At 34.8% G+C, this 15,371-nt stretch overlaps 1 protein-coding gene across 2 annotated transcripts in view; it reads right to left on the bottom strand.

Annotated features, from left to right (window-relative positions):
• FAM3C (FAM3 metabolism regulating signaling molecule C) overlaps window positions 1–15,371 on the bottom strand; it is a 47,025-nt gene that overhangs the window by 15,641 nt on the left and 16,013 nt on the right. For both annotated transcript variants that reach the window (XM_012474078.3, XM_012474079.3), the window contains exons 3-5: window positions 13,570–13,674; window positions 7,611–7,640; window positions 6,763–6,886 (exon numbers count right to left, since the gene is read on the bottom strand). In XM_012474078.3, coding sequence (XP_012329501.1) covers window positions 6,763–6,886; window positions 7,611–7,640; window positions 13,570–13,674 — 259 coding nt within the window. The remainder of the gene's footprint in view (window positions 1–6,762; window positions 6,887–7,610; window positions 7,641–13,569; window positions 13,675–15,371) is intronic.

The following is a 15,371-nucleotide window of genomic DNA, read 5'->3' as shown; positions in this document are numbered from 1 at the left end:
AACCATAAAGTAAATCACCTCTTCCTCTGTCTTAGCTGAAGAATTAAAAAAATAAAAAAATAAAAAAATAAAAACAGAGTTGAGGAACACTCTTTCATGAATGTTTTACCTAACTGTGAACATTCTCCTAGCGATTAGCACTGTAAAGTTCCTCTATACTAAGAGGGAATATTGTACTCATGAAATTACTGCATTGAATGACAGTCACTTACATGGTGACTACCTGAGATAACTGACTTCCACAGGCAGCTCAATGACCATGATATAAAGACAATGATATGTATAATGGAAAGAACCAGTGACACATTTGTTGGTTATCAGTTCAGTCTGTTCAAATGTTCAAATTAGAATTATTAAACCAAAATTGTGAGTTCTTTTAACTCAAAACTTCAAGGTATAAGTAATACTCCCAACGGTGTGCTGTTAAATATTTAACAACTGATCTGTGTTTACGAGAGAGAGGCAGTATGCATACACGTGACTACACATGAACACATATATCCATATATTGATAGACATATATACATATAGGCAAATAATTTAATATAAACTACTGATATAAAGGATGTGTAGCACATAATTTCATAAATAAAATCTGTAATTTACTTTATTATAAATCCCATATCCCATAGTCAATTGATTCTCACAGAATGTTTTAGTTGATTTTTCAGACAACTCATATCTGCAGCTAAACTATGGTTGTAATTGATGAATGAGCTCAGTTCTAACAAATGTTGGATGATACTTTAATGTATGTTAATAAGTAAGATAAACAAATAATGAAGATTCATGTTGGAATTCCACTTGCCTGTCAATGATAACTGAATCAGATAATGAGTTTTCAAATATTGGAAGACTACTTCCTACATTTTTGGTGCTATCCACCATGTAACAGATATAGATATGATATATTTTTCAATTTAAACTGTATAATATTTTCTCCCTCACTTGATATCTAGAACTTGAGTCTGCAAACTTTCTGTAAAGAGAGAAAGCACTAAAGAAGCCATAGCGAGATACACTCAAAACGCTACAAATAAATCAATAGAAACAATTTTTTAAATGTTCATGTAACTCATAGGAAGGCAGGAAAAAAAAATAAAAACAGATAATAAAAGAGTAGACTTAAGCCCTCATATATCAATAATTATAATAAATGAAAATAGTTTAAACATATCAAATAAAGACAGAAATTGGCACAGTGAATTAAAACAGGAACTAACAACACATTGTCTACAAGAAACTCACTTTAAACATAATGATATAAATAGTAGAAAGTGAAAGGGTAGACACATACCATGAAACATTAATCAAAAGGGAAATTACAACTCAATAATAAAGAAACAACCCAATTTATCAATCGGCAAAGGGTCTGAATAGACATTTCTCCAAGATACACAAATGGCCAATAAGCACACAAAAAGATCACTATTTATCAGAGAAATGCAAATGACATTTCACTTCACACCTACTAGGCTGGTTATAATCAGTAAGTCAGATAATAACAAGTGTTGGCAAGGATGTGGAGAAATTGGAACCCTCATACACTGCTGGTGGAAATGCAAACAGATGCAGCCACTTTGGAAAACAATCTGGCAGTTCCTCAAATAATTATACAGTGTTAACATCTGAAACAAAATCCACTCCCTGGGAGTATAAAAAAATAAAAACATATGTCCACATAAAATGTGTACATAAATGTTTCTGTAAGTGTTATTCATTATAGTTAAAAAGTGGAAACAACTCAAATATCTACCAACTGATGAATGGGTAAAGAAAATGGGGTATATCCATACAATGGAATACTGTTAAGACATAAAAGGAATAAAGTTCTGATTCATGATATAACATGAAGGAAGCCTGAAAACACTATGGTAAGAAGCCAATCACAAAAGACCAAATATTATATACCATTTATATGAATTGTCCAAAATCGGCAAATCTATAGAAAAAGAAAGTAAACTAATGGTTACTTAGGGTTTGGGGATGGGGAAGTAAGGCAGGATAAGAAAGGCATAGAAGGGTATTGGCTGAAGGGTACAGAGTTTCTTTTTGGGGTATAAAAATGTTCTAAAATTGACTGTGGCAGAGATTGCATATATCTGTGAATACACTAAACCACTGACAATATAATATAAATGAGAGAAGTGGATGGCATGTGAATTATCTCTCAAAGCTATCTAAAAGTACTAGTCTGGGGCACATACATTTAAAAAGTTCTATGCTTTATTACTTGAACTATTGGCTCAGCTGCACCAAAGAAGAGGGAAGTTTCAGAATGCCTTTGTTCTGTTTCTTTTAGAAATATATTTGATAAGTAAACTCCATCATTAAGAAGCAACCGTTGTGATTAACAGGTTAACTGCCACAGTGACTTTTTCAAGTAAAGATCATCTAGGAGTATGATTTTGCATTTTACAGACTGAAATCTATCATAAAGCAAAGAAATAAAGGTAACAAAGAAGCAAAATGACATAGGCTTCCCACAAGGGGGCGGCAGCTTATCAGTTTTTAAAAACTGAAATTCAAACAGAAAATCTAACATACAAAACCCACTGAGGTTTAAAATGTATAAAGGTTAGTCACCTTACTAACACAAGCTGAAATCTTTTCTTTTATCCTTCATGAATATAAAGGTCCCCTTCCCCACACCTCTAGGCAAAATTCTAAAGGAAATGATTACATTATCTGTAGATAAATTCTATATCTTCAAATATAGTTTTGTTTTGAATAGCTACTCTATGTTAGCTACCACCTCTTAAGATGGTTAGTTTAAAGCAGAGCTTGGCAAACTATAGCTCCTGAGTCAAATCCCACCAACTGGTTTTTTTATTTGTTTTACTACTCATGAGCTTAGAATAGTTTTTACATTTTAAAATGGTTACATTTTAAAATGGTTACATTTTAAATGATTATGTACCTACATAATAACTTTGATTTTCCCTCTTTGCTCTCACAGCCAAAACATTATCTGATCCCTTGTTTAAAAAAAAATCCCTTGAAACTGTCTTATATATTCTCGCAGCAAACATCGCCATTATAATCAAACGTAAAGAACTATTCCTAATATCAAATTCATACAAATTGAAATCAAACGAATACGTGCCTCAGATGAAAATTATAATTGGAACATAAGTTAGTTCTATGAGTGCTCTAATAAGAAAGAAAAAACCTGTAATCCCAGCACTTTGGGAGGGTTCACCTTGAACCCTAGAGTTCAAGACCAGCCTGGGCAACACAGTGAGACCGCACTTCTACAAAAATAGAAAAATTAGCTGGGTGTGGTGGTATGTGCCTGTAGTCCCAGCTACTTGGGAGGCGGAGGTGGGGAGATTGCTTTAGTCTGGGCATTCAAAGTTGCAGTAACCTATGATTGCATCACTGTATTCCAGCCTGGTGAGACCCTGTCTCTATGTGAAACAAAACAAAACAAAACAAAACAAAGCAAAGCAAAAACAAAAGAGGAAGAGGAAGGGGAAGGGAAGGGAAAGGGGAATGAAAGGGAAAGGAAGGGAAAGGGGAATGAAAGGGAAAGGGGAAGGGAGGAGAAAGGGGAAGGGAGGAAAAAGGGAAAGGGAGGGAAAAGGAGAAGGGGAAGGGAAAGGAAAGAGAAGGGAAAGGGGAAGGGGAAAGAGAAAGAGAGAGAGAGAAAAAAAAGCTGCAATTCCCGTTTCTCCTGACACCTGAGGCCTCTGCCTCCCAAAGTGCTAGGATTACAGGTGTGAGCCACTGTGGCGCCTAATATATCTCCACAATAGATTTTGACTTGATCTACTTATGACCACCATCCTAATTGTAATTATCATCTGTCTGTATCAGAGTTTCTCAAACCCAGCCTCGCATTTTAAGGGCCTGATAATTCTTGTGGATGAGCTGACCTACGCACTGAAAGATGTTTAACAGCGTCTCTGGCCTTTACAAGTAATACCTCCACAGGTATGACAACCCAAAATTACACTGTCCCCTGGAGAGCAAAACTGCCCCCATTGAGACACACTGATCCAAGAATAGTAGTTTCCAAAACGAGTTACATGTACTCAGAGCAGGTGTTCTGAAAATATTAAATTCTCTGCTTATGTATTGTTATTATCAACTTATATAATTTTAGTGAATGTACAAGCAGTAAAGTCTGTTACCAATAGGAAGGCAGTATCAAAGAGCTGTGGCAGAGACTGGCAATGGGCTTCAATTGTCCTCTCTATCTTCTTTCTTTACTTATTTTACATGACAGCCAGATAACTTTCTTCAATATAAATAAAACCATGACATGCCAGAATTTGAAATCCTTCCACAAGCTCTCAATATACTCAGAAAAAAAAGTCTCAACCCTTTACCTGCATGGCCTACAAGTTCCTATACAGCCTAGTCCTAATTCACGTCTATCTAGAGCTGCCCAATCTTAGGCCTGTGAGCAGGCTCTTTCCTTCTGTCTAGGATGTCCTTCTCTTCTATCCTTCCATTCTCAGAATACACAGTCTTAGAAACTGTTCCATTATCCTCGATCTAAAGTTGGACACCTCCTCTCATCCACTTCCACCAGTACTCATCACACCCTGCTGCCCTGCAGGGCTGGTGTCACAATTTATAAGTACATATTTGCATTTACTTTTTAAATATCTTTCACCCCTACTAGACTGTAAGTTCTGTAACAAGAGGGACTATGCTCAAAAAATACTTACTGAACAGGTGAATAAATGATTCTCAGAAAACTCAAGACTCTTTCTTTGGACTTTAAAACAAACAAACAAAAACCACCTTTTCATAAGCTTTCAACATAAAAACAGACTATACTGGAAAATGCCTTGGACTATGCACTGGTCCCCGCAGTGTCTACACTGGGGATCCCTGGCCAATTATTCAGCCCTTTTGTGGCAACTAGTTTTATAAGCTGAGGCTTGGATATAAAATCCCGCTAAGTATTTAATCTCTCATGGTAATGGCAGAATGGTTCCTGAAATAAGGATGGATAGGTGGCCTGCCTCCATTTAAAGTTAAAAAAACTGAAACACAAATGCTACATGACATGTCCACCATGCTAGAAGCAAATTCTCTGGCTCTAAGCACAGTGTGTATTTTACCAAGCTCCACTGTCTATACACTGTTCTCTTTTTGACATTAGATCTTTAGCTGGCCAACTTAGGTTAAGGGATAGAGAACAATTTCTAAGACAGTGATATGTACTCTGAGAATTGAAGGACAAGAAGGAAGACAGCCAGGTGAAGAGTGAGGAAAGACCATCTTAGACAGAAGAGCATGCTCCAAGTCTCCAGGATCAGGAAGGTCTGGAGAGAAGTGAATAAGGGTCAGGACACATAGGAACTTGTAGGCCATGTGGGTAAACAGTGGAACGTTTTTTCTGAGTGTGTTTTGTTGTTTACGGTTTTAATCTGTGAATAAAAAACCTGCTAGTAAAAATAGTCTGATCTCGTCTTCTCTGAACTAAAATTTACATGCATCAAAAGGGCAGAATAGATATCCAAGATAATCTATGGGCTAGGTATTCTAAAAGAAATTTGTTCCTGTTACTTAGAATCAAATTTGGGGTCTATTTAATCAAACAAGGTAAAAAGAGAAAATGAAAATGTTTTCAAAAACATACAAACTTCTAAAATGCAAGTGCCTTATTACATGTCAGTAAAACAGGACTATTCTCATGAGAAATCAGAAGACAAATGGATTAACAATAGATCATCATTACTATGAAGGAAAATAAAAAAAATGAGTACAGACCTTAAAGATCATCTAGCTCAGTCCCTTAATTTTAACAAGAAAAGTGTTGTCCCATGAAGCTCAATGAACTTCTTATAGCTAATTACCTGAAAAGTGGCTAGGATAAAAACTTGAGCTTTTATATTAAAAAGAAGAGGCACACAAACAGCTAGGAAAAGCTGCCTAGGTCTCCTCTCTGCTATAAAACTATCTCTTTGTTCTATATAATTAGTGACAAACGTATTATTTTATATGAAGTTTAAGCTCACATGTCTAGTTTTCTAGGCAATAGCATATTAAAAGCAACCAATTAAAAGCAGGGTTTGCAATTTAAGTGGCAGGAACTTGCAAACAACAGTTGACACTGAGGTAGGATATTAAAAATCCTAAAAACCATCCTTTAGAGAGTATCTCAACATAGGAAACAATTCAGCTTAGTAGCAATCAGTTTGTGCTGCAATGGACCTGAGGTTATCACTGGATCACGTCATACTTCAACAAACAGCACTCAAATATTTTAAATGAAAGACGATGGTTTATAAGAGAATGCGTTCATTGTCCAGGGAAATGTTATAAAAAGGATTTTTACCATGATGAAAATGCCCTCTCTGCTGTTCCATTTGGTGACCATGAGCCACATGTGGCCACTGAACACCTGAAATGTGGTGACGAATACCAAGGAATTGAATTTTTCATTTTAATTTAAGTGAATTAACTTTCTTCCTAATATTTAAGGATCAAAATTAAATAGCCAATGTGTTTTGTTGCTAGTAAATGGGACAGTACAGACCTAGAGAATTCACTCAGAGGAAACCTCTTATCTCTCTAAAGCTACATAAGTGTTATGTTAAGTCTTAGTCATTCTCTAATAGAAAATTTAAGAACTTTAAGGCCCCTTGAATTCATGAAAAAAAAAAACTGCATAATAAAAATTGAAATCACTTTTCATTAATAAAGTATGCCTAATACATTTTCAAAATATCCATTAAACTCAGGTTCAATTGGCTGTAATTTAATAGCACACCTTACAATCTCAAGTCAACAAATACTTACACGTTATCTTCCAGGCAGATTTTGGGTCCCACCACATTAGCTGCTCCACTTGCCATTTTAAAAGCAAAATGTTTCTCAGGGCAAGCTTTTGAGATCCCACATTTATATCTGGGAGGCTTTGTAGCTTTGGGGGAGAAAACATGATTTTTTTTTTTTTTTTTTTAGAAAACAAGTTAATAGACTACCTCACTTTGTTTCAAATCTCAAACCACAAAGGGCATTATGTAAAACATCAAAATACACATATCTTAAAATACATGCTCTTTTTTTTCCCCCAGAGTGTTTCAAAGAATCTCCAAAAAAAAAAAAAAAAAAAACAGTAACAAAAAAACCCACAACAGACACCAGAAATTCCTAGGAACAAACTAATAATGGACGTAAATGGATCAAGTAATATGATCTTCATTAGGGTAAATGCATTTTATCTAACTATGAGTTTATTTTTAAATTTCAAGATATGGGAGGTTCTGAATGTTACTTTGCACTGCTAGTCCATACATGCACAAAAAATTGTCACCTCCAGGATCATTTTAAAAAAAAAAAAGCCTAATGTTCCACTGACTACCTGCCCATGTATAGTATTGCTTTAACTAGGAATTCTGCTCTTACTCCTCACACTGATTTCTGTGCTTATAATACTGGAGCTAAAAAAACACAAAATGTCCATCATGAATAACTACCAAAAGTATTTGGGCTGTCCAATCAAATAGTATGCTTATAACTTTAAAAAGCAATTTCTCAATCAGTTTTTGCTCACACTGAAATACTGACACTTTGAATGTAAGCTTGCATATGCCTAAGATAAGGCAGAATAAATCATATATAAAGTATTGAGATGAAATACTTACAACGTGCAGCTGTGTCCAATGCTGATCTTGCTGAAAAAAAAAAATTACTTTTGTTAGCAGGAATGAGCCTATTGGTAAGTACACACTTTTAAAATATATTTAAAAATAAATGTTCAAATAATTACTCAGTATAAAACAAATAAAACACTGAATATCACTTCATAAGAAAAACTGAGAAAGTAACATTACACTGTACAATTCATTATAAACTATTAAGTAAAGAAATGGAGGGTAGTACTTTAATACCAACGGAACGTTTTGTTTTTACCTTTCCATTTTGTTTTGAATTTTAGTTACTATAAATTTAAATTTAAATCAGGATGTTATTCTACAAACTTACCTTTTAATGTTTATAAATATAAATTTGGTGACTACGATGGTGTTTAAAAGTTGTTGCTGCTGTATGATGGTGTATAGATATGCAAAGAAAGCCCTAGAGAATACACACGGACTTATCTTAGTGGTGAGGTTAGGTGATTGCGAGGGCCAGGGAGGGGGATGAAGAAGGTCATTACTCAAAGATTTGTAATTTATCAGTTCATGGGATCCATGAAGTCAAATCTTAACTTGAATATAATAAGTAGTTCTCAACCTGACCATCTATCATAATTACAGTTAGGGCTTTTTAAAAGCAGTAACATCTGATCTTAGCCCAGGAGATTATAACTCAGATCATCAAAGTATCATGGACGGCCATTTCCTGATTTGACTAATAAGTATGCAGTGTGATAAATGTTAACCAGCTGTCTTGCTATAAATAGTCACACAGTTTTTAGTTATGTACTATTTTAGATAATTGTGAATTTCCTGTAAGTCCAATACTCAAACTGGTAAGCTGAAAGTTGAAGCTAAAAGACTGTATTGAAATGTTTAAAAGAGGAAAACAATCAAGTAAATAAAAACTCATTAACTCAATAGAACACTCAGTAGAATATCATGCACCATTAAAACCATGAAGGTAATGTAATAACATGGAAAAAGCTTAATGCCCAAAACAAAGCTGAAAACAAACCTTATCTACACTCAGTTTAGGGGAAAAAAAAAAAACTTTACTGGGATATAATTTTAGGAAAATCAGTTTTTTAATCATCAGGCTTTTAAGTAAATAATATCCCCTCCATTTAATTTGTGTAAGAGTAAGGGGAGTAGATGGTTGAAGGAAGAAACTCCTGTGAGAGACTTTTCTTTCCAGAAAAACCTCATTTTTTAGCCAATACACATCAAAACCAAAAGGCCTAAACTAAGTCTTAGCACCTGGTGACCAAACAGATAAACTGATTTTTATAAACAGGCTGCTGTCCAAGTACAGAATACAGGTACAAGATACAAACACAAAAATCCCTCCTCTCCTACAACTTTCTTCCCCTCAAACTACACTGATAGCTTTACTCCTTAATTTCTTTCTGCATGTACAATGTTCACTTCAAGGAACAATAATAAACATTTAGTTATTGCATTTCATCAATGAATGTCTTTCAATAAGTTAGGATAATGAGTCAGAACTATTTTGTACTTTATAATAATGTCTCAAATAATTTATGTATATACTACATGTCAACAGTTTAAATCTGAAACGGTAAAAATAAATCAATTCAATAGAACATTAAGTATTTACTGCATCAGTATACACAAAAATAATTTGGACTGTGTTTAGTACATTTACTAGTTAAGTATTCACACTGGAAACAAACACTACATTAAGCCACAATGCTGAGTAAGATGGGTGAATTGTATCCGTGTTGATATCCTGATTGTGATAAGGTATTATAGTTTTGTAAGATATTACCAATAGGAGAAGCTGAGTAAAGGGTATGCAGCATCTCTCTGTATATTCAAATGCATTTGTAAAAAAAATACAATTATCTCAAAATAAAGTTTTATAAAAATTGTTTTTAAAAACTCACAACTGATATTGGTAATTTCAACTACTAATTGTGGACAAAATTTTCATTCTTCCTTTCTAGAAATGTGTGTTTTATTTTTCTAAATTAATACTATAAAATAAACATGAATCTACATAATTAATAGAAACTGTCAAGTAAGTTTAAAAAATGGAAAACTAATCACCAAAAGAGCTGTATTTATTTAATCTTATGGGTCCTTAAGACAGTAATTATAGCAAGAATTCTCCTGCTGGATTAAACTCACTATCCTTTCATATACTAAGATGCTAAACAAATGACAAAGATAACCATACATCCATCTTCGCTAAAATAGACTGAAATGAGAATAAAACCACACAAATTAAAATTTGGCCAATTCAATAGACTGGCAACCGGTAAGGTTACAAAGTACTACACTTCAGTTTTGACATCAGAATAATCATCTGCCCTAATAATGTCTAAATCAAATAGCTAAAATGCATGCAAGAACACTATGCAGGTTCTTAACATTAGGAAAAATCAAAAAAATAAAAAGTAGGAGATTAAAGTAGCTCGACATTTGTTCATACTTGACTATGAGTGATTTTCGAACTAATATAGCTTTTTGTGAATCTCACTTTGGAAATATTCTTCCTTTCCATGTAGAAATCCTAATTCTCAGTTACCTACATTTTTTTTCACTCAATCAGCATTTACTATCTGCAGCACCCAATGCTAGATGCTGAGTGAAGCACCAAAATATTGCCTTTAAGACTCATTCTTGGGTGAAGGGAAACACAGCAAAAAAGAAAAAAAGAAAAAAGTTATTTAATGTAAGACTGATTAAAATCAGTGCCAAATTAAAATATAAGTACTATGAAACTATATCACACTACAGCTTCAGTCAGCCTTCTCTTCACTCTTCATTCTAAAAACATTGGGTCTTTTCCCAAACAACTTCTATTTGTACCAATGGTCCCATTGCCTCCCTTCTCCCAAAGATCCTCCCTTCCTTGCTGGTTCAGTCTCTTCACCTTTGTCATCCACTGAACTTTCATCTAAGGCCTATAGACAAGTGAAAGCCTATTATTTTAAAAAAGAAAAATATGTGCAATGTGCTTTTGGGTCAAGCTACCATCTCATAAGCTTCTTCCCTTACCATCAACATGTCTTAGAAGAATTAGCTACGCACACTGCTTCCAGAGCAACATGGAACAAGCCCTCTATGCCTTCGATGTGGTTTCTGCCCACATCATTCAACTGAAACCAACTATACTCTCAAAGGCCAGAAGGCCGGCCACTAGGTAATAACAGAAGTACACAGACCAGAACAAGTAAAGTAAAATCTCACTATACTTTGCAATAACTTCTTTATGCTGGAACCTGGATACTTCATTTTAGGATGTATGCTGAAAAACAAACAAGTTTAGGAAGAAAATAACCAGTTTATCAAGAGGAATGGCTAAGAGGGAGGATTCCCTTATTAGAAAAGATGAAAACTTGTAAAGGAAGGTCTGACAGACAATGACTACAATTTAACAGAGCGATGAGTGATGAAAAAGGGAGCTCCAGCGGGCAGAAACAAGATCAGTGAACTGAAATCACTTGAGAGTACAAAAGGAGGAATTCAGTGCAATACAGGTTAAGAAGTCCTTATCCAAAATGCTTAGGACCAGAAGTATTTCGGATGTGGAATTCTTTCAGATTTTAGAATATTTGCATTACACTTACCAGTTGAGCATCTCTAATCCAGAAATCTGAAATCCAAAACGCTCCAATCAATGTTCTTTGAGCACCATGTCGATGTTCAAAAGGTTTCAGATTTTGGAGCATTTCAGATTTTGAATTTTCTGATTAGGGATGTCCAACCTATACAAAAAAGTACTTTTAAGTAGTCACTGTAAGAAAAGTCACCTGAAAAGGCTTATGCCAAAACTGAAGACTACATATCAGAATTGTCTAAAGCCTTGGTACTCTGCATGCAGTCCATGGATAGGGATCTCAACATCATCTTGGAGCTGTCAGAAATGCAGAATCTCAGGCTCCACTCCAGACACTAAATCAGAAATATGCACTTACCAAGATTCTCTGGAGATACTTTTGGCATTAATGTTTGAGAAGCACTGGAATAATGGAGTCTTCAGATTAGATGTGAAAGGGAGTGATATGGTTTGGCTGTGTCCCCACCAAATCTCATCTTGAAAAGTAGTCCCCATAATCCCTATGTGTCATGGGAGGGACTGGTGGAAGGTAACTGAATCATGGGGGGAGTTAACCCCATGCTGTTCTCGTGATAGTGAGTTCTCACAAGATCTGACGGTTTTATAAGGGACTTGCGCCCTGCCCCGGCTTCACTCTGCATTTCTCCTTGCTGCCACCATGTGAAGACTAATACGTTTGCTACTCTTCTGCCATGACTATAAGTTTCCTGAGGCCTCCCAAGTCCTGCAGAACTGTCGGTCAATTAAATCTCTTTCCTTTATAAATTACCAAGTCTGGTGTATTTCTTCACAGCAGCAGGAGAACAGAAACTGAATTAGGTCTTAGGGATTTTTCTTTTCAAACATGAATTTATGGAAGGCAAAACTCACTAGTCCAATGTTCTCCGTTATTTCAACTGACTTCTGCCTATTACATCAAAATATGGTTTCTAGGATTAGTCACTTTTCTTAATTATTTAATATTATAAACAACAATTTAGTCATAGCTTACTCAATGTAAGTACAAGAATCTATGAAGAATCTCATCGTTTCTCTAGCTTCAAATAATAAAAGTCTACAAAAACAGCTTCCAGAAGAGATTCAGAGTTACAGTCAGGTGCTGCCTAATGATGTTTCAGTCAACAATAGACCATATACAGAATGGCAGTCCCAACAGATTATAGCACTATGCTTTTACTGCACCTTTTCCAAGTTTAGATACATAAATACTTACCATTGTGTTCAACTGCCTATAGAATTCAGTACAGTAACATGCTGTACAGGTTCATAGCCTAGGAGAAACAGGCTATACAATGTAGCCAAGGTGTGTGGTAGGCTATACCATCTAGATTTGTGTAAGTACATTCTATAATGTTCTCACAGTGACATAAATTACCTAATGATGCATTTTTCAGAATGTATCCTCATCTTTAGGTGATGCATGACTGTGCTCTTATATAGTGCCTTGGTTAAATAATTGTTTTCCACTTTAATGTCAACATTAAATTACATTCTTCACTCTCATAATGCTATACTTATAGAAAAGAAATGCATGCTTGGCAATTACTTGAGATTCAATAAGATATTCATATATAATCATCTACAATAGCACTATGTATAACTAGTTCCTATAAAAACATTTCAAATGTTGTTTTATGAACTTAAGGATTCTGTTAAAAAGCTGGGCTAAGGTACCTTATAATGGTACATTTACAGTATGGCAACATTAAATGAGTGGGTTAGAAAAAAAATGCCACAGAGGGAAAATAAGGGTAGGAAAGCAGGATAGATTGAATTCTTTTTTTTTTTCAAGAGATGAGGTTTTATTCTGTCACCCAGGCTGGAGTACAGTGTGGCATGATCATAGCTTACTGCAGCCTTGAACTCCTGGGGTCAAGTGACCCTCCTGTCTCAGCCTTGAGAGTAGCTGGAATTACAGGTGCAAGCCACCACAGTCAGCTGCAAGATGGATTTCTATGGCTGGTATCTAAAATGGATTATTGTGATTCCTAATCATATGGTTAACTGAGGGCTCAATCTGGCTTCAAGTTTTCTAGCAGCCAACTCAAATAGGAAAACAGTTTAAGCCTGGAGGTATTTTATGTTTTAGAAGTGCAGTTAGAATGCCATGATTAATACCTCTAAAAATGTATAAAATAGACTCATTACATATGTTCCAAATGTTGAATAGAAAATTCATACTTTATACTAAATTAATTCCAAGATGTCTTATTATATACTTTAAAATATTCTAACAAATCATATTTATGGATATATAACAATTGCATTTCATTTTCTAGATAAATTAAACAGCTGAGTGACTCAGTGCTGATAACTGATAAAACTTTAGGCCACATCAAATATAAGATTTCAGAAAGGAAAAAAAATAAAACTTACCAAATAGATTTCCTAAACTTGAATCCATTTTTATTTCAAATACTTGAGAAATAACATAAAATGTCAGTAAAAACACGGCCACAGCTACCACCAACTTTGCAGCACCTAAAAGGCAGAAATATTTCAGCATAACTTTATAAGCCCACAGAACTTTTATTTTGCATTTCTATGAAAAAAATGTATGTTTTAAATTAAGATTAATAAATTCCTATTTTGTATGTATTCGCTCTTAATTTTACTTGAGTTACACAAAAATTATACAAACAATTCAAGATAAAGAATTTTCCTGACCAAAGAATTCTCAGATTATCTAGCTATCTAGACAAAGAACTGCTTGAACCATCTGCCTAGTTTTATATGCAAAAAAATTACCTGTTAGTTGCTGACTACTCAAAAGTGTCATGACTAATGGAATACCAAGTTTGTTGAATGACACATTCCTTATCCTTTACAAATATAAAGAGCAATACAATATAGGATGTTTCAAAAACAGTGGATGCTAAGGCTACAATGTCCACTAAGCAAGGAATTCTTGAGTGACATGTTAGATTTGTTGTCCTAACACTAACCAAACATCTCTTGGAGCTACATAAGCCCTCCTGGTATGGTAATCAACAAAGCCTTCCTCTTCATACTGATTACCTTAGTACCTCAGGACAGGCCTTCTTCATTCCTGCAGGATATAATTTGGTATCTATCACATATGCTTCATAACATGGCTACATGGAAAGCTCCAAGTGGGCAGACTCTTCAATGAACTGAAGATGCTCAGAAAGCTACTGCTTCTCAGAGCCTACTCATTTCTATTTAGAAACACTCTACTGATGACTATGAAGAGTGGGGCAGGAAGTATGTGGAAAATCTCTGTACCTTCCTCCCAAATTTGCTATGAACCTAAAACTGCTCTAAAAAAAAATAAAGTCTTAAAAAAGCCAAAAGAAATACTATTAATGTAGAAATGAAACATCAATGAGGAAGCCTAACTACAATACTAATCTACTAATCAATTCCTGCCTCCCTTCTCCATTTCCTACCTTGTCCTCTCCAAAATATGCTTCCTATTTTCAAGAGCAACTAGAAGTTGGCTACATTTTTAGTGCATAAGTAAGACAGCAAAATTTCATTAGGCTTTGAACTCTTCTCTCCAGGATCTGGCAGAGTGCATTCTATATAGTAATACTATCAACAACTGTTTGCTAAGTAGATAAGCAGAAACAGGTGGCATAGTCCTTCTTGATCAATTAAGACTAAGACCAAGAGCTCGAAAATTACACGTCATATAATAGTCTTACCAAATTATTTTCTAGCAATCATAGGCACATGCAACCAGAGATAACTTTTCCCTGTCCCATAAAACAATCACATGAAAACTTCATTGTTCAAAACTGAATAATTAAAATATCAAGACAGCAACATGAACATTATAGACTAAATTCTATACCAAGCTGAATATGAGCCTACATTAAAAAAGCTATACACAGCAACATGGATGAAGCTGGAGGCCATTATACTAAGCAAACTAACAGAGGAACAGAAAACCAAATACCACATATTATCATTTATAAATGGAAGCTAAACACTGAGAAGGGATCACATAAACATAAAGAAGGGAACAACAGACTGGGACCTCCTTGAGGGTGGAGGGTGGGAAGAGGATGAGGATCAAAAAACTACCTATCAGGTACTATGCTAACTACCTATCAGGTACTATGCTTACTACCTGGGTGATGAAATAATTTATATGCCAAACCCCTGCAACACTCAATTTATTTTACCTAGATAACAATCCTGTACATGTACCC

The sequence above is a fragment of the Aotus nancymaae genome, unplaced genomic scaffold (assembly GCF_030222135.1).
Source record: "Aotus nancymaae isolate 86718 unplaced genomic scaffold, 86718_ANA_hifiasm-v0.15.2.pri h1tg000002l, whole genome shotgun sequence".
Classification (NCBI taxonomy): Eukaryota; Metazoa; Chordata; class Mammalia; order Primates; family Aotidae; genus Aotus; species Aotus nancymaae.
Note: the sequence above shows the minus strand (reverse complement) of the source record. Positions and strands in the feature narration are given on the sequence as shown.